The 17,670-nt window shown below is 55.8% G+C and overlaps 2 protein-coding genes across 4 annotated transcripts in view; one reads left to right on the top strand and one right to left on the bottom strand.

Annotated features, from left to right (window-relative positions):
* Nucleotides 1-5,004: 5,004 nt before the first annotated feature.
* Nucleotides 5,005-16,843, bottom strand: UBQLN4 (ubiquilin 4). Of its 2 annotated transcripts, XM_042034495.1 has the most exons (11): nucleotides 16,651-16,843; nucleotides 14,493-14,644; nucleotides 11,978-12,183; nucleotides 11,390-11,652; nucleotides 10,057-10,215; nucleotides 9,164-9,389; nucleotides 8,648-8,787; nucleotides 8,123-8,206; nucleotides 7,411-7,526; nucleotides 6,619-6,796; nucleotides 5,005-6,208 (listed from the first exon to the last, which is right to left on the bottom strand). In XM_042034495.1, exons 1-11 carry the CDS (start codon nucleotides 16,807-16,809, stop codon nucleotides 6,056-6,058), a joined length of 1,836 nt encoding a protein of 611 aa, XP_041890429.1. In that variant the 5' UTR covers nucleotides 16,810-16,843; the 3' UTR covers nucleotides 5,005-6,055. The 2 variants fall into 2 exon arrangements, with proteins under 2 accessions (XP_041890429.1, XP_041890430.1); XM_042034496.1 differs by lacking the exon at nucleotides 8,123-8,206.
* A 385-nt stretch (nucleotides 16,844-17,228) lies between these two features.
* LAMTOR2 (late endosomal/lysosomal adaptor, MAPK and MTOR activator 2) overlaps nucleotides 17,229-17,670 on the top strand; it is a 2,018-nt gene continuing 1,576 nt past the window's right edge. For both annotated transcript variants that reach the window (XM_042034498.1, XM_042034499.1), the window contains exon 1: nucleotides 17,229-17,354. In XM_042034498.1, coding sequence (XP_041890432.1) covers nucleotides 17,287-17,354 — 68 coding nt within the window. In that variant the 5' untranslated portion in view covers nucleotides 17,229-17,286. The remainder of the gene's footprint in view (nucleotides 17,355-17,670) is intronic.

The raw sequence follows: 17,670 nt of genomic DNA on the forward strand, positions 1-17,670 counted from the left end.
CACACACACACACACACACACACAGAGCTGGCACTGCTCTGCACACACACACAGACACACAGAGCTGACACTGCCCTGTACTCTCACACACACACAGCTGGCACTGCCCTGCACACACACACACTCACACGCTTACCCTCCCGGTTCCAGTGCACGTCCTGTTCCTGCTCCCCGAATGGCACATGCACACCTGCCTCTGCCGTGTGTCACACACGCGTGTGCCCGCTGCTGCCACCTGCTTTGCTGCTATGGGCCGGGGCTGGGGAGTCCTGCAGCCCCAGAGCGGGTGGGGGTGTGTGTGTGTACATGTGTGTGTGTACGTGTGTGTGTGTACGTGTGTGTGTGTACGTGTGTGTGTGTACATGTGTGTGTGTGTACATGTGTGTGTGTGTACGTGTGTGTGTGTGTACGTGTGTGTGTGTGCAGCCACGTGTGTGCCCGTGCCCAGCCGGGAGTCTGGTGGTTTGCCCCAGCAGAGCCTTGGCCTCGTCCTTCACAGCCTGTCCCTGCAGCTGCTGCTCAGGGCTGTCCCCAAGGCCATCCTGCTGTCCCAAGGGCCACTTTCCTGCCCAGCTGCCGTTCCTGCCAGCACCCTGAGCTCTATGCCCACAGAGCAGGGGACACCCACGCCCACCCTTCACCCACTGTCCAGGAGTTTGGCCTGGGTGATGCTGCACAGATGGGGATACACCCCTGTGTCAGCATTCCCTGGATCTGTCTCTGCTCTGGCAGCAGGAGCAGAACAGGGTCCAGGAGGGGGAGGCAGCGCTTGGGAGTCCCCATGCAAATGCTTCAGACTGCCCTGCACTGAGCTCCCGCAGGAGAGCCCAGAGCTGGCATTGACCCCTGCATGTCACCACTCCACTGAACACTGGCAGAGACAAACGGATGGGCAACAGCCCCTGGGTGACCAGGGTGCCAGGAGAGGTGCGAAATGTACAGGGGGATCTACAGGGTGTACCTGGCAGGGCACGCACAGGGCATGCACGTGCAAGGTGTGCAGCGGGGAGTGCAGGGTGTGATGACAGGGCGTGTGCAGGATGTGGGGTGTGCCACGTACGCAGTGGGGGCACGTGGGCTGCGAGCTGTGCAGTGGCATATGTGGCCACGTACAGCCAAGGCACCAGCTCCATACTTTGCTCTGCTGCAGCCCTCACACACGACAGTTGAGGGATTGAGGGACAACTCCTCCCCTGCTCCAGCCCTGCCAGCACCACTCCTGCATCTCCTCATGCTTTGTTTCCCCACTTCTCCTTCCACTCCCCTTGATAAGTGGGGCTTATCCCCAGGGTAGCATGAGCTGGGAGCCTGCAGCAGCCCTTAGCCTGGGGAGCAGCAGCCTTGGCTGCTCCATGTTTCACCACTCTTCTGCTCTGTCTGCTGGGATAAATAAGCAGCGATGACCTTTGAGGAGGAGCCATCTCCTGGCTGCGCCCCAGATGTCTCACAGGGCAGGGAAACCGAGGCAGCCAAGGAAGGGGCACGTTCCCACCAGGGTATCCAGGAAAACATGAGCAGGGCAGGATAGAAGATTCCAGTGCCACAAAATCTGCCAAAAGCTGAGCCTCTTCTTGGGGTGGTGTGGAAAGCCAAGGGGCTTCTCCTCTGTCCCCTGCCAGAGCCAGGCTGGAGCTGCCCACTGGCTCCCAGGCAAGAGATAAGGACCAAGCTGGGGCTCAGCCCCATCGCTGCCACGGGGAGGACACTGGGCACAACCACCAGCCTTGTGTCACCACTGCCAGCAGCAGCCAAGGGCGGTGAAGCCCCTTAGGAACCCTGAACCCTCTCTTGGTGCACATTAGAAGCCCATGGGTCTTCGTGGGTGCCACAGCCCCTGGTGCAGCCTTGGGTGCCAGCTGAGGGGCACCACCAGACCCAACCCTACGTGGTGCCACACAGATGCCCAGCAGACCTGGAGCAAAGGGCAGGTGCCCAAATACCTCCCCTCTCCCTTCTTTTCTCACAGGGCAACTCCAGCGAGGGGCTCTGGACCACCCTTCCCCTGTCAGCTCTGGGGCAGCCTGGAAGACTTGTGATTTCACTGTTTCCAAAGTCAAAGTGAGCAAAAACAAATCCCAGTCTGCCCCTGGGTACTGACTCCATGCTGGTGGACAGTGTCGGCTCTGATATAGCCAACCCTGCAAGCTGGGAACACCCACAGCAAACTCCAGTGAACATGACCAGCACCAGCCAGGCAGCAACACGAAACCAGGTGTCAGCTTGCTGGTGGAATTAAAAATAAACAATTTCAGAGAAACATGAATATGGTCCTAAATGTGCCATGGTCAGGTCCTGCAGCAGGGAGCTGTCAGGGCTGGCCATGGCCCAACCATGCTCTAAATCATGGTTTTCTGCCCTTAAATGCTGCTGAACTGGGCAGAGAGGCTGAGGAGCATCATTCAGCCCTTCCTCATGGCTCCTGTGGCTGAGCAAAGGTGCTGCAGCAGCTCCACATACACACACGCACATATATATATTTTCCAAGCTATCCTACTCCATGACCTCCTAACCCCAGGATATTTCCCGACTGACCCCCTCTTGAGTCACTTTGAACTTGCCCCTCCATAGTCAGGGCTGTGGCCACAGGAAACCGCCCATACTACGGATCTGGGTAACCAAAAGAATGGTTTCTTGAAAGCAATGTAGATGTTGGTTTCCTGCCATCTTTGCCTCCTCCACATTTTAGAGGTTTGATTTCGAAGTTGGAAGCATTACACTGGGATATTGGGGGAAAAGGCTGCGGATCCCCTCCAGGGAAAGGGGGAGGAATGCAGTGGAAATATATCCTTGACAGCAGAAATCTCTCCCAATCAATCAGCTGGATTTGCCACTACCTGCTGCAGAAATTGCTTCTTTCATTATGTTTTAAAATAATTAATTCTATTTATCAGAGTGAAATGAGAGGAAACAGTCAGTGAGAACACCTTTGGGCAATTCCTTCGGGAAGGAGAGGTATGGGAGCGAGAAAGTGCAGTCGTTCCTTTGGAAGTGGGCCTTTGAACAGCACATTACCAGGGATTAGGGGAAGCTCTGGAGGGGATTAAGGTTTCACTAAAAGGCTCCTTCTCACCAGCCTTCAAAGTGCCTTTTTCTCCGGACCCTGGGAAGGCCAGATCTGCATCCCCTGTGGGTACCAAAGACCAGACCCAGCTGCATCCACCTCCAAGCTCTCTCCCGGTGATCCCAGCCTAACTGTGTCCCACCACTGAGGAAGCTACAGGCCTGACCCTCCCAACTCTGCTTCGCAGTACAAGAGCAGCACAGCAAAGCCCCTGGGAGCAGCGTGGAATGGGCAGCTCTGCCAGACTGCTGGGGGAGGCTGGAGAGATGGGAGGTGGCATCAGATGGACAAAAGAGGCTGCAGGCTGCCCTGTGTCTCTATTTTAGCATCTTGGCTGGTGGGCTGGCAGCAGGGGAGGAGTGATCCCAAAGTGGCACAAGAGCAGATGCTACAATGTGGAGAGACAGGAGGAATGTGTTTTTCCACTTAAACAAGAAAGACACACCAAGGACTGGCCAGCCTGTGAGGGCTCATTGTGCCCTTTCAGGAGTTAAAGGGAACTTGTGAAAATGATGGACAAAGTCTTTTTATATGGACAGATAATGATGACTCAAGGGGAAATGACTTTAAACCAAAAGAGGGGAGACTTACACTGGATATTGGGAGGAAATTATTCCCTCTGAGGGTGGGGAGGCCCTGGTCCAGGTTGCCCAGAGAAGCTGAGGTTCTTCTATCCCTGGACATGTCCAAGGCCAGGTTGGACAGGGCTTGCAGCAACCTGGAATAGTGGAAGGTGTCCCTGCCCATGGCAGGGGTGTGGAATGAGATGAGCTATGAGGTCTCTTCCCACCCAAACCATTCTGGGATTCTCAGACTCCTGTGGACTCTCCTCAGTGGCTCACAGCCATCTGCACACACTGTGGCAGGATTCCTCCACCATGCAGGGATTTATTCCCAGTCAGCTTTGGAGTCACCAAACTGCTCCATCCCTCCAAGTCCCTGTTCCAACACAGATCCCCTCACACACACAGACCCCTTGCACTGTGGTGACCAACACACTGAGGGGGTGGGAGGACTATTTCTGCCTGGCCAGAAACAACATGGTTGGGAAATAATTTTGCTCCTCAGAGGTTCAAAGTCACCATGGGGGTACATCTCCCTGTGACCCTGCTCTGCTCCCTCCCTTCCTTGCTTGCACCATCCATCCTCCCACGAGCACATTACTTGCAAGAGCTGGCGTGTGCAGGGACACACAGACCTTAGTGCTGGCAAGGGACACTGAGGAGATCCCAAGGCTCAGCCAGGCCTTTTCAGGAGCATGTTCTGAGCTGCAAAGGGGCCAATCGGTAACATTTGGGAAGAGCTCTGACCCCACCAGCTCTGTGCAAACTTCCCTCATCTGAGGAGAGGTTGCACAAAGCAATCCACACGTTTGTGCACAGCCTCCAGAAGAGGTTAAAGCTGCTTTCTAAATCCTCCTCCAAGGGATTGCAGTCTCATTAGGATGCACACACAGAGGCAGGAGCGTTTCCAGCCCTGTGTTTTCTCCACCACCACCACCTACACTCTCAGCAACATGAACACCCATCAATCCCAGTTCCAGCTACGGAGCCAGCTGGGTGCAGCAGGTTTTACAGGTATGCAGCAAACCTGCTGTTCCCTCTCTGCCCAATCCTCCCACACTGAAAGAAACTTAAAACTATCAAATAACACTAACTCCCAGCTCTCAACAGTTCCAAGAGTTGCTAATCGCCAACTCTAATTCAAAGGAAGCTTCCAAACCTGCACTTTAGGACCAGTGTTTGGGAAGCTTCAGCAGCATTCCTGAAGTGTCAAAGGTTTCCTGGCCACAAGGGAAGGCAGAGGGGCCAGGTGGGCAGGGAGCATAACACCCCCATGCCTGAGCTGAGCACGGGTGACAGGACAGGACAGATTAATCCCAAGTAAGTGGGAACTGGCCCAGCTGAGCCAAGGCAGGCAAGGATGAGACAGGGATGCAGGGAGACAGATGGTTGTGCGCATTTATTTTCCTTTGATAAAAATGGTGTATGCAAATTACACAGCCATGGAGGCTCCTGGGAAATACCACCCTGCTGGTCCTGGGGAGTCTCTTGGAGAGTCAGAACATTCAAACACACCAGAATGGAAGGGGGGTGGAGGATGGATCTAAACTGGGAAGAACATGAACTTCAACATTTTCCAGTGAAGCAAAAGACTGTTAGCTTATTTTTCCATTTCTTTTTTAGTTTTCACACTTGTAGAAATGAGCCCACTGAGCACAGGAGTCAATGCCCCTGAAACCTCCAAACAGGAACTACATGGCTTGGGCAGAAACACACCTTCCAAACACCTTCCTCTTCACAGCACCTTCAACTCAAAGTCAAGAACAGCACACCTGGTCGCTGCAGACCCCTGGTCTCCGTTACACCACCCCCAGAGTGTAAAGAGGCCACACTTCAAATGCAGTTTTTGCGCCCATTAACCCTCTACCAGGAGATCGGAGGCACCTGTGAGTGAGGGACACGGGCTCGGTTCATCCCAGGAAACATTAAGACAAATGACATCAGAAATTCTCAGGTAATTTCAATTTTTCTTTTGATCCATTCTCAATAAGATGCTGAGAGAAATAACCAATCCCCAAACTTGGCTCAATTTTTTAAATATTTGCCTGAAAGGAGGGCTAGGGGAGGGAATCATGTACAGTTAAAATCAAGCTACTCAAAACACAATCATTCAGGTAAGTAACTAGAAGTATCGCCTCTACCATCTAGAGAAAGAGAGAAGAGTGTCTGAGACAGGGCATATTTAGGAAAAAATACACATCTGAAGTCTCTGTGGCCACGATGAGAACTGGAATCCACATACAAGCCAGTTAAAGAGCATTTCAACATGAAATCTTAACTTAGTAGGAAGGTCAGGGGTTAAGCTGTATCTTTTTGTTTTAAATACATGGACAGCTGTCAGATATGAAAATGATGGCGGGCTTTCCGGAAAGATCCCCTGTGCATGTGTATGGATGCATGTGCTGACGTCTGTGGGGCAGCAGGACAGAGTTTAGGAAGGCTGGGAGCCCAGCAGTCTCTCGATAGCTGCGTTGATGTCCCCACCAGTGGCGATGAGCGCCTGGAGATTGGCCTCACGGTTGATGAAGCCCATGGCATTCAGCTGCTCCAGCTGCTGTTGGAATCGCACTTCGGGACTCTGCACCTGTGAGGGGAAGGACAGAGACCCTGGAGTCAGAGAGCACAGACAGCATCCAACACGGGCAGTGCCAGCAGCCATGGCTGTGCAGGAACCCCGGGCTCGGCTTCAGGCTCGTGTGGGGACAGTCTCCACATCCCTCTGGGCTGTGGCACAGCAGCCACACCAGAGTCAGTCCTGACTGGGTCAGTACTGACAGTGGCAGCAGTGCAGGAAGAAGGATCCCCAGCACGCTGAGCTTAAACCTCTCGAAGAGTTCAACACCCCAAAGAGCCAGCCAGACCCCAACACCAAACCTGGCCTAGAGCACCACAGCCACAAGAGACTGTTGGGGACCACATTCCCTGAGTGGGGTGGGGTGGGGACCCCCCTGGAGACCTCCCTGCCTGTGCCAGCACCCGCTGGGTGTTACGTACTTGAGAGCTTCCTCCGGCCAGCAGCTGGATCATCTGCTGCATGAGCTGCTGATGAGGGTTACCACCCCCAGTTGGAGAGGCACTGGCCGGCGTTGAAGCGGAGGGAACGGGGTTCTCCGGGATTGTGCTTCCTCCTGTGGAGGACGGGGGCATCCGGGGCATGCCGAAGGAGCCGAGGCTGGAGAGGAAGGCAGGCCATGCTCAGGGTGACACTGGCATTCTGGGCACCCCCCCAGAGTGGGGCAGCAGGGCACCAGCAGGCTCGACTGGGCTGGCCCTCACTGAGGCCCTGCTACAGGGCAGCTCTGAAAACAGAACTGGCTGCATCCCTGTCCTGGTCACACATGGCACTGGGAGTGAGCAGAGCTAACAAAAGCCTGCAGAGAACTGCTGTGATGGAGCATGACCCGTGGTGACAGTGAGCAGGGGGCTGCCAGTAGATCAGCCTGCCCCAGCACACCCACCCAGCCTTGTGTCTGTCCATCTCATACCGTTCTCCAGAGATAAAGTTCTTGAGTTCAGTCCACACTGAATGCAGCAAACAAAGGATGGGGGAGGGACCAAGTGCATTCCAAACCTTTTCTCCAAAACGAAAGGGTCAAGGACTTCCCAGTGAAGCACAAGCAAGCAGCAAGTGCTAATTAGCTTGCTCAGAGCAGGCACACACCTGCACAAGTCCCCATGACAGAGCACCCTAAGCAGATCTCCCGGATGAATCCACAGCCAGTTCTGCCTGCTGCTACTGGGTACGGCAGCTCTGCCTGCATGGCCCCACTCCGGAGCACTCCATACCTTGGCACTAGTCCGGGGGCCTCCGTCTGCAGCGTCTGGAGTCCCTGCTGGATCTGGAGCAGGGCCTGCATGGCGCGAGGGTTGGTGAGGATGGACAGGGAGTCCGGGTTCTGCATCTGGGGACCAAGGCAGAGAGACACCACGGTACCAACCAGCGAGAGCTCAGGCAGACAGAGCTCCACCACTGTCACACCCGAGCCAGTGCCGAGCTGCGCCTCTTGCCTGCGGCCAGCGCTGGCCTTCATGTCTGGATCCTCCTCCGAGGCTCCAGACTGCAGGGCTCACCTGCAGGGACACTCACAGAGCTCACATCAGGTTTCCTAAATGAACTGGGTGAATCAGATTAGAACTGGGGGCACATGCCTTTGGACTCTGATTTACCTGAGAACCAGCTGCTCTAGCACAATTAGCTGTGTAATTTTTGTAAATTCAACACAGCGAGATACAGGGGTTCCAAGTATCTTAACAAGCCTGATCTGGAGTCCATCTTCCAGTAATTCAGATGAGTTAATTCAGACTACCTTGTCTAACCAAGTTCTTCCTCTTTGTCTCCCCTGTGCAACCCCCTTCCTTCCTCAGCCCAGCCACCCCAAGCCCACATGCTTCCTAGTGCACTTGACCAAGCAGCTGAGATCCTGCCTGTCCCATAGTGGGGGGAGAAGCTCTGGAGCCAGGGGCTGAGGGCAGCACAGGGCCAGCCAGAGGCCTTTACCTGCTGCAAGAAGACAGGGAGCTGAAGGCGGAGCTGTTCTTGAAGCTGTGGATTCCCAGCAAAGAGGGGGACATTTACCATGATCTAGCAAGAGACAGCACACGTAGGCAGGGTCAGAGGGTTGCTGCCACTTGCTGTTAAACCCTACGCAACTAAGCCATGAAGAACAGGTCAGTCATGCCCCTGACTCCCTCCCTGGGCTTTCAACACACTCCCCTGCTAAGGGGGACCAAAACAGGACAGCTCAATTCCTGACCGCAGTGTTGAATTGGGGCCACTTGGCCATGGGCAAAGAGGAGGGCCATTCCCATGTTCCTCTGAGAGCCACCTCTTGTGTTAGGGGCTCTGCAAACACACAGGGCTCAGAGCTGGGGCTGCCTTCAGGCTATCGAGAAATACAGCCAAACTGTGTATTCACTCTGCTCCAGTGTCTGCAGGAGGAACCAGTCTGACCTCAGCAGCAGACTGACCTCACACTGGGTTCATGGCCTGCCCGACAACAGCAGACAACTGCAACACTTTTACCTGTGCTGCAAAGTCCGGGTTCTGGGCAAGAGTTTGCATCATGCTCCGCATGTAGGGGGCAGAGATCATATTCTGCATCAGCTGAGGGTTTTCCGAAATCTGCTGCAGGAGTCCTTGCATCTCTGGGCTGTTGAACATGCCTGCAAGAGGAAGGGAAGACAAAGGAAAACCCCTGATGAGCCTGAGCACCACAGCATTGCCTGAAATACAACGTGACAGGTGACAGCACTGCCTGTACTCCATCGCCCCAGCCAGCAGCGAACATTGCTGTGGACAGCCATGGCAGTGCTCTGCTGGCCACTCTCCTGCTCTTGGGAGCTGCAGGGACAGCAGAGTTCCCAAAGGAACCGTGCAACAAGCGCATCAGAATAATTCATTTGTGTCTTCAAGTAGGCTAGACCCATTCCTCTGGAGAACAGCCACAGACAGGGCTCAAATGCCAGAGGGACTGGCTCTCCAAGGAAACCTGGGTGACCTGCTCAGCCAGCAGCACCCTCAGGCTCCTCCCTTACGTACCAGCGCCGATGCTGGCAGCATTTAGCCCGAAGGGGTTGGATACAGTTGGGGTGCCCTGGGTGGTTGCCGAGCCTGTGCTCCCTTCACTGCTGGGCGCCTGACTCTGGGAAGCAGGGGGTGTGGGGCTCCAGGGATTTGGCAATGGCTCTCTGTTCTCCGTCCGCAAAGGCTGAGAGCTCGAGCTGTCAGAATTCCCCGTCAAGGAAGAGAAAGGATTGTTGCCAAACTAGGGAGAAAAAAAAAAGAAACAGATGGAATCAGTTAGTCCCAGCAGACCAACCCCAGCACTGACTGAGCCAGGGAACAGCCGATCATATTCAGCCAAGTCCAGAATTTGCTAAACCCGTGCCATGATCCGCCTCCTGAGAAATCTGCAATCCACAACACGCCTCACTCAGAAAAAGACCAGGCTCAGGAGTGGCCACAGCCCCAGGTTCAGATCCCAAATGCAGGGCTTCAAAACACCCTTCAAAGCACCCGGACATACCAGCAGGTAATGCTGAACTGGAGTATGTCTGCACAGCCCTCTGCAGCCAGACCCATGCTCCCTCCTCCTGCATTACCAGCCAACTGGATCTGAGCCAGCTCCGTTCCAAAGGCGTCAGGCTCCAGCTAATCCAGGGAGCAGAGGGCTGTGCTAATGGTGACAGGGCCTGCCTGTCGGTCAGGGCTGGCATCCAGCCTGCTGGGGGACTGGAGGAGCCAGAGCAGGTCTCTCCTCCGACACCTCAACCCATGTCACGAGAGGCACTGTACCATGTTCTCCGGCCAGTGCCTGCACTGGAGTGGAGAGATGAAGAGCCACGCTCTAGGAAAACTGCCCCCCCAGCACAGGGGACAGAGAAGGACCCCCTTTCCACACTAGACCCCACTCACAAGAACACAGCCAATACCTGCTCCCTGGCTGCACTAAACATGGGCTCCTGGATGTCCGTGTACATCCGGCGCAGGGCATTGTATCCTCCTGGAATGCTCTCGAGGTTACTCAAAGCACGGTCCTGGTTCCGCATCATCTCCTGCATCATGGCAGGGTTACGAGCCAATTCCATCGTCTGGGAGAAGAAGGAAAAGGTGGAAAGCTCAGGCCCACGTGCACCATGAAAGGCCAGAGTGAACCAAGAGCCTGGTCAGCAGCCAAGACCTGAAAGAGTTAAATCTCAGCTCCCAGGAGAAAGAAGATAACTAAACCCTATTCACAGGCAGAGAGCAGAGAGATCATTTATCCAAGCAAAGAGAGCCCAGGGATCCAGGCTCCTCCCCAGCCTTGCTCAGCTCTCTTCCTTCTCAGCCTCGGTTCAGCTCAATGAGACTGTCCTGTTCCTAAGCAGTGTCAGGACATCCAAACATCCAACACCCATATGTTCCCACTCAGACTGGACAGACTACATACAACGACTGGGAAAGTGAATCCTTCCACCCTCTCCAGACTTTTGATGGGTCTCCCCTGCACAAAGAATATCCAGGTCTCATTTGAGGAACTGCTTAAGTACAGATTATTCACAATTTAGTCCTGCAGCTCTGGAATTTCATGTATGGCCGACACGGTTGAAAGCAGAATAGCCGAGAAGCAGATGGAAACTAGGCCCATTCAGCACAATCCTCCTGACAAGCCTTCCCAGGAAACAGCAGAGTCCTGTCAACAGCTATTAACACCCAGACTCTCACTGATCCCTTAGGCTTCCCTTCCAATGAACCTTTGGTCTTCCAGACAGCCAGTCCTCTGGACACGGGTCCTCTCTGTTCTGGGAAAAATGAGAGCCCTCTGGGATCCCAGCCTACACTAGCGCTCCCCGCTGATACAGGTAGTGAAACACTCACTGTACAGCTCTGGAGTCTCCACCGTAATCTGTCAAGAGAACTAGAGAGAAACAAAGAGCTTTCGCAGTAGCTTCACTTTTCCAGCACTGCTTCTACTCCCATTCCTGAATCAGAACACAGCAGCCTTGTAGGCAGCATGCTAGGAAAATCCCAGCATCCTTTTTTTCCCAACACACCATGGATTCAATAGCTCTGAAAGTGAGGTAAGAGTTGCAAGCATGTGGGTTGAATAATCAGTATTCACATAACTCAAGACCACCATCTGTTTGTGGGGAGCTCACAGCAGGAAGGAAGAGATCTCCAAAACCACTGCTCTGGCATTCCCACTCCACCTCTGCAGTGCAGACACTGATGTTGGTCCACAAAGACTCTCCTCAACACTCTTTACTGAGCCCTGGTGTGACTCACCTGCCTCATGAGCTCTGGGTTATTGAGCATGTGGCTTATCTCTGGATTTCGCTCCATGAGCTGCTGCATCTGGGGATTGGCCATGATCATCTGCCTCATGAGGTCAGGGTTAGACATCATGTTCTGCACCAAGGGATTCTCCATGATCTGGGAAAGCATCTCTGGGTTGGACATCAGCTGCCGCTGCATCTGCTGCTGGAGCTCCATGAAGTTGGCAGAGCCCATCCCAAGGTTGCCCAGCCCAGTGATGCCACCGAAGCCAGCTGGAGAGGGAACAACACATGGGAAGAGAGGCATGAGTCAGTAACTGTCGGCAACTGCAAAAAGAGGATGGGCACATCAGCTGAACTGCATCCCCACAAATCCAGGGGTATCCTGTGTTCCTATGGCAGCCAGCTCTGAGGAAGGACATCCCTACACGCACACTTCACTAAGGCTTGTGGCATTACCTTGAGCACAGACACAGAGCTGTGCCATGGGAGTGACTCATGCAAAGCCCACAGCAAGCAGAGACAACAACAGGGGTCAAGAACCCCAGCTCCTTGGTGTAATCCCAGAAAATTCTTCCTTCTCACAGCCCCCACTTACACAGGATGGATGCGGCACTGTTGGGGCCTCCATCTCCAGGACCTCCCATGGTCCCTGACCCGCTGCTCCGTCTGCTGCCACTCCCTGCGTCCGGACCAGCACTGCTGGATGTAGAGGGCTGAGATGAGGCAGCAGGAGAAGAAGGGTTTGCAGTGGGGGCAGAAGCAGCATTGGGGGCAGAAGCAGCAGATGTTGAATCTTGGACCCTGCAAAGGATCAAAAGTGTTAAACTCTTGGTACCAGGGAAGGGCAAGGGGAGTCCTCTGCGGGGGCACAAGATGTGCACCCCACGCTGACCGGGCTCCCAGCACACCAGTCATCCTCACAGCAGCCAGCCCCAGCTTCCATCCCATCTCTGGCTGCACTGATCCACAGCTGTGCTCACAGATGCCTTCCATCTGCTGGAATCTGCCTCCCATCCTGATGCACTGCAGCCCCTGACATGTTGTCCTGGCCCACGCAGAGCCGCTGGACGGGTCTTACCCTGAGTTGTATCCAGCTCTTCCTTGAATCCCACTGAACTATTTACTGCAGCCATATCCTTGAGCAATGAGTGTGCTCCAAACAGGAGAATCCTTCTGCTGCTCCCACAGAAACCACAGGAGGTTACAGCAGGGCTAGTGGATGGGGTAAACAAGAATGTGCACTTCTGAATATTCCTATCAGTGCTTCTGGGGCAAAAAGAAGCACGAGCATTACTGTACAAAGAGAGAAACTGAGGCACGAGGCAGCCAGCACCTGTCTCACAAAGCTATGGAACGTTTCTGGCCAGCTTGGCTCCAAATTCCCAGCTCTGCCACTGGCTGTACCTTGATGATACCTTGGAGGCTCCTATTCCAACACAAGTTGTCTGGAGCTTCTTTTAACACACCCACACAGACACTGTGCTGTAAGCCACCACGCAGCAGGTGCTGGACATCAGCCTTGCTGAACATACCAACCCAGGTTAGCACCTTGTGACCACAGTTACTCCTCAAGAGTGTTACAGGAATTTGAAAGAGAACATTTAAAGATTTTCTGAAGCCTCTGCAGTCACAACAGGGAGTCCTGGACTAGTGTTGAAGAGCTTTCATTAAATTAGACTTACTCACCTCAAATAACGCTATTATACCTCTGACAATAAGAACAATCATTTCCTGATTTTTTTTTCCCAAACCAAGAATTATTCCTTTTCTCTATCTCCTTTCCTTTTTCAGTCTTCTAGAACTTGAAAAATCAACCCTGAAGGTCCCTGTCCACTGTCCAAACTAACCCAACTGCTGCTGGAAACCAGTGGCCACTGAGAGGCAAAGAGTGGGGAAACAAAGCAAATGGGAAGCTGAACAAAAAAGGAAGAAGGAAGCTAGAGAAAGGGCACTTGGTTTCTCTCAGCCTCTTCTCACAGGAAGAGGCTGTAATGTCTTCAGTAAGCCCTTATCTAGGACTATGAGCAGGAGAAAAATGAGCAGCCCAGGACAGCTCGGATTCACCCTTTGAAATGGTTCACCAATACCACATTTACAGTGGAGACAGCAGAAACAGCATCAGGCTCTCAGGCTACCTGGAGAGGCAGAATGCAAGGAGAAGCTCCTGCAGAACCTGACAGTACACTTCCTTGTATTTGTAAAAAAAACAGGTGGAAAAAATAAAAACGTGGAAAAAAAAATCTTAATTAATGCAGCTCTCCCAGGAGACAGCAGAACTGCACAGAGACATAGCCCTGGAGCTCCCTGGGAGCTGGGGCACGCTGCAGCTGGAGCCTGAGGCACAGCTGCGAAGGGCCTTTCAAGATCAATGAAATGTGGCTGCAACTAAAGCACAGCAGCTGTTCCCAAAACCCTTCCAGGCTCACCACCCCTCTGGAAAGTGCTGGGAAGAGCCAAACCCGCAGGACCCCGCAGTCAGTCCCGTGTCCCGTTCTCAGGCCGAGGTCTGTGCTGCACAAGCCACATGCCCACGGGGAACTGCCACGGGGTGCACCTGCAGCACCACATGAGTGAACCCCCACACTGCCCCGTGCCCGTGGTTGCACAGCCCAAGCCTCTGAGCACTCCCAACGTGGAGCATCCACTGTCTGCACTGGCAGACAGTGCAGCCTCCAGGGGCCACACAGGTGCCCCACAGGACTCTGCATGCTGTGTGCCCCCTGTGGCACCTCAGAGAGCCTGAGCAGGCTCAGAGCTGAGTATGTAGCAGGAGGTGACAGAAAACCCAGGTATTGGCTTCTACAGCAACACAAATTCACTGGGAAAGTAATTTCTTTTATCAGCAACTTTTGTTAGAACTTTTGCTGGTTTGCTAGAACCAGTATCCAGTTCTCATGGGTTCTTCCAAGACACACATGGGTCATGTTAAAGGACCAGCCCCTCCAGGTACCTGCCATACACCATCACAGCCGTGTCATCCATGGACAGGTTAGTGACAAACCCCATTGCTGCGTGGCACAGCTGGGGGGAGGGAAAGCTCACCAGGATCATCAAAATTAGTTATTCCCAACCCCCATTTGACCCCAGCCCCCCTGAAACCAAATTCTTACTTCTGCGGAGTCTTAATGACCAAGTGCACAGTGAGCCCATCTTTGATCCCATGTTGATTCAACGTGTCTCCATCCTTCAGGATCTTCCCAGCAAAGATCAGAACCAGCTGATCCTGTTTGGCTTTAAACCGTCTAGAAATCTCTTCTTTGAACTGAAAAACAAACAGAGCATTTTTCAGGCAAAGGATTGATACCAGTAACATAAAGCTCCAGGGATCACATCCACTCTGGGAACAGCACAAGGAACTGACAAGCCCTCAGAGCCCATGCAGGTACCACACAGTCATCAGTTGCTGATGATGTCTGAAGTGTTAAGGAAAACCAAACCAAAGCAAAGACAAGCTCTGAAATCACAAACTGTGGAGTAAATCTCAGAAAGAACAGAGCCATTCCCTCAGAAGAGCTGAAGGCTTCCAAAGCCAATTGTGCTTCAGGCCTAACCCAAACACACCGTTTATCCTGAATGACTGAGCTGGTTCTGTCTGCTCATTTGCGTTTTTTTCCTAAGGAAAGCCAAACTCTGATTTAATACAGGACAGAGCTCTATGGAAAAGGGAACAATCCTTTATCAGCCAATGGAAACAAACTAGGTCTTTTCCAATTCCTATTTCTGCAACTGAATTCCCTGTGAGCGTGCCACAGAGCATGGACACATCTTCCTTACTGTGTGGTGTTCTGGGATTTACACCTGCAAACAAGACTCTCACTGCTGGCCCTGCTGGGGCATTCCCAAATTGCTTTGAAGGAAATAAAGCCTTGCACTTGGAATACACAAACTATAGGGAATTCAGAGGGGAATGCCAGGATGGAGAGTGAAACACACCTGTTCCAGAGCTCTCAGCCTTCGCACCAGAACTCTGAAAACAAGGCTGGGGACAGCACAGCCCTGGCCCCAGATCACCCTGTCTGCATTCCTCCCCACGCAGCTCCGTGTCCCTCCCTGCCTGCATAGCTCTGTACCCCCTCCTGCACAGCTTTATGTCCCCACGCAGCTCCGTGTTCCCCCCCGCACAGCTCTGTGCCCTCCCTGCACAAAGCCCTCACTCCACACCCCCTGTACCAATGGGCTCCCCGGAGCAGACCGGAAAGGAGCAGGAGTGCCACACGTGCACAGCCCCTGCCCACGCCATGAACTGCTGCCCAGAGATCCCTGCCAGGGTCTTCACACGCCGGCCTCGTGCCCTGCGCCCAACCAAAGCACGCAGCCAGCTCAGCGCAGAGCCCATGACACCTTGTCCCAGTGGGCATCGCCACTTCCACAGCGCCAGGACCAGCCCTTGCCAATCCCAGCCTTTGCTAATCCCAGCCGTGGAGTCAGCCCTTGCCAATCCCAGCCGTCTCCCGCTCCCAAGCAGGTGCAGAGCCCCCCCAGTCCGCCCGTGGAAGGGCTGATCTTTCCTCTCCTCCACCTCATCCAACGCTGGCCCCAAACATCTGTCCGGCTCCTCTCCCCTCGCCCAGAGAATCTGCCTCCAGACAAGTCCAGATCCACCCCAGGACCCCAGATGCCCTCCCCAGCCGCCCCCCACACACCCATGCGGCTCTGCCCACAATCCCAACACCTTTCCTACACCTCCGCTCAGGGAACACTCTCCTTCCCTCTCCCACGCAGCCCAGCCCACGGGCCAGGCCCCCAGACCCCACCCCGGGCCTTCACACCCCTCCCACTGCCACCACCCCCAAAGCCGCTCTCCGAGTCCCTCAACTATTGTGGTTTCGACACCTACGACCCCTCCCACAGGTGAGCCCCCCGGACCACCTCCCGCCCTCGGGACTGTTTCCCCTCCAAAGCCCTACAGCACCTGCCCTCCTTCAGCTCTCCCCGCTTCCTCCCACCCTGGCTCCAGCAAGGCCCAAAGGCCCGGGGTACCCCGAAAGGCCCGGGGTGCCCCCGAAGCCAGCCCCAGCCCTGATCCGGGTCTCCGAGAGGCCCCCCGGAACCTCTGACCGCCCCCCAGCCCAGAGCCCCCTTTCCCCGCTCCTCACGCCCGCCCGAAATTCCTCCCCGGCCCCAAACTCAGGTCCCTTCCCCAAAAACCCTCACCCCACTCCTCGATCACTCAGCACCCCCAGAGCAGCCGCCCCCGCCCCCCAACACCCGCCACAGCCCCCCCCCGGCCTCCCCGCCGCCCCCCCCCCGGCCTGCCCCCGCCCCCACCTCGCGCACGGAGGCGCCGTCCGCGATGACGATCTCCTCCTTGTCCTTGGGGGTCTTCACGGTGACGCGGATGAGCGCCCCGCCGGGCCCTGCCTGGCCTTCCCCGCCGGGCCCGGGGCCGGGGCCGCCGCCGCCGCCGCCGCCACTCGGCTCCGCCATCTTCGTCGCCCGCCGCCAGCCCGGGCCACGGCCACAGAGAGCCGCGAGCGGCGCCACAGCACCTCCTCGGCTCGCGACAGCGCCCCCCGTCGGCCCGGAGGGACAGCGGCAGCGCCGGGGGCGGGGGTGCAGAGCGGGGCGGGGGCTCGCAGGGGCGAGCGAGGCAGAACGGGAGCGCAGAGAGGGTGCCAGAGCCTGGGGACGGGGGTGCTGCCCCACCGGTGCCCCCAATGACCCCCCCTTTAGCCGGCTCCATCCCGGACCCCCGCGGTCACCGAGGGCCCATGCCTGCCCCGTGCCCCCTTTCTGCTGCCGAGGCCCCTCTGGAGTCGGGGCGCCCCCGGGCCCCCCTCCCACGGGGACGCCGGCCGGGCCCGGGCGGGACTACAGCCCCCGAGATGCTCCGGGCCCGGCGCGGCCCCGTGACGGCCCCGCCCGGCGCGGCCCCACCCCCGCCCCGCGGTCCCGGCGGCGGCCATGCTGCGGCCCAAGGCCCTGACGCAGGTGCTCAGCCAGGCCAACACCGGCGGCGTCCAGAGCACCCTGTGAGTGCGGGGCCCGGGCGGGGGGCGGCGGGCACCGGGCAGTCCCTGATGGGGGTGACGCCACTGCGGGGAGATGCTTTCCCTGCCCGGTGTTGTTTCCCTTGTACCTACCCCGGCAGATGCTGCCCCTGTCCCTGCCCCAGGGGATGCTGCCCCTGCCCGGAGATGCTGCCTACCATTCCCCCGTCCCTGCCCCTGCCCTTGCTCCTGCCCCAGACCCTGTCCCTGCTCCTGCCCCGGGCATGCTGCCCCTGCCCCTGCCTCAGGGATGCTGCCCCTGCCTCAGGGATGCTGCCCCTGCCTCAGGGATGCTGCC

This window comes from Corvus kubaryi, unplaced genomic scaffold, assembly GCF_017639235.1.
Source record: "Corvus kubaryi isolate FWS band 111438036 unplaced genomic scaffold, C.kubaryi_AGA036_p1.0 37373, whole genome shotgun sequence".
Classification (NCBI taxonomy): Eukaryota; Metazoa; Chordata; class Aves; order Passeriformes; family Corvidae; genus Corvus; species Corvus kubaryi.

Excerpts from the sequence above, each read along its gene's own strand:
- UBQLN4 (XM_042034495.1), bottom strand. The coding sequence starts at position 16,809 with ATGGCGGAGCCGAGTGGCGGCGGCGGCGGCGGCGGCCCCGGCCCCGGG. Across the intron at positions 12,184-14,492 it reads GTCATTAAGACTCCGCAGAA|GGTCCAAGATTCAACATCTG; the intron begins GTAAGAATTTGG and ends GATCCTTTGCAG. Across the intron at positions 9,390-10,056 it reads TTAGTGCAGCCAGGGAGCAG|TTTGGCAACAATCCTTTCTC; the intron begins GTATTGGCTGTG and ends TTTTCTCCCTAG.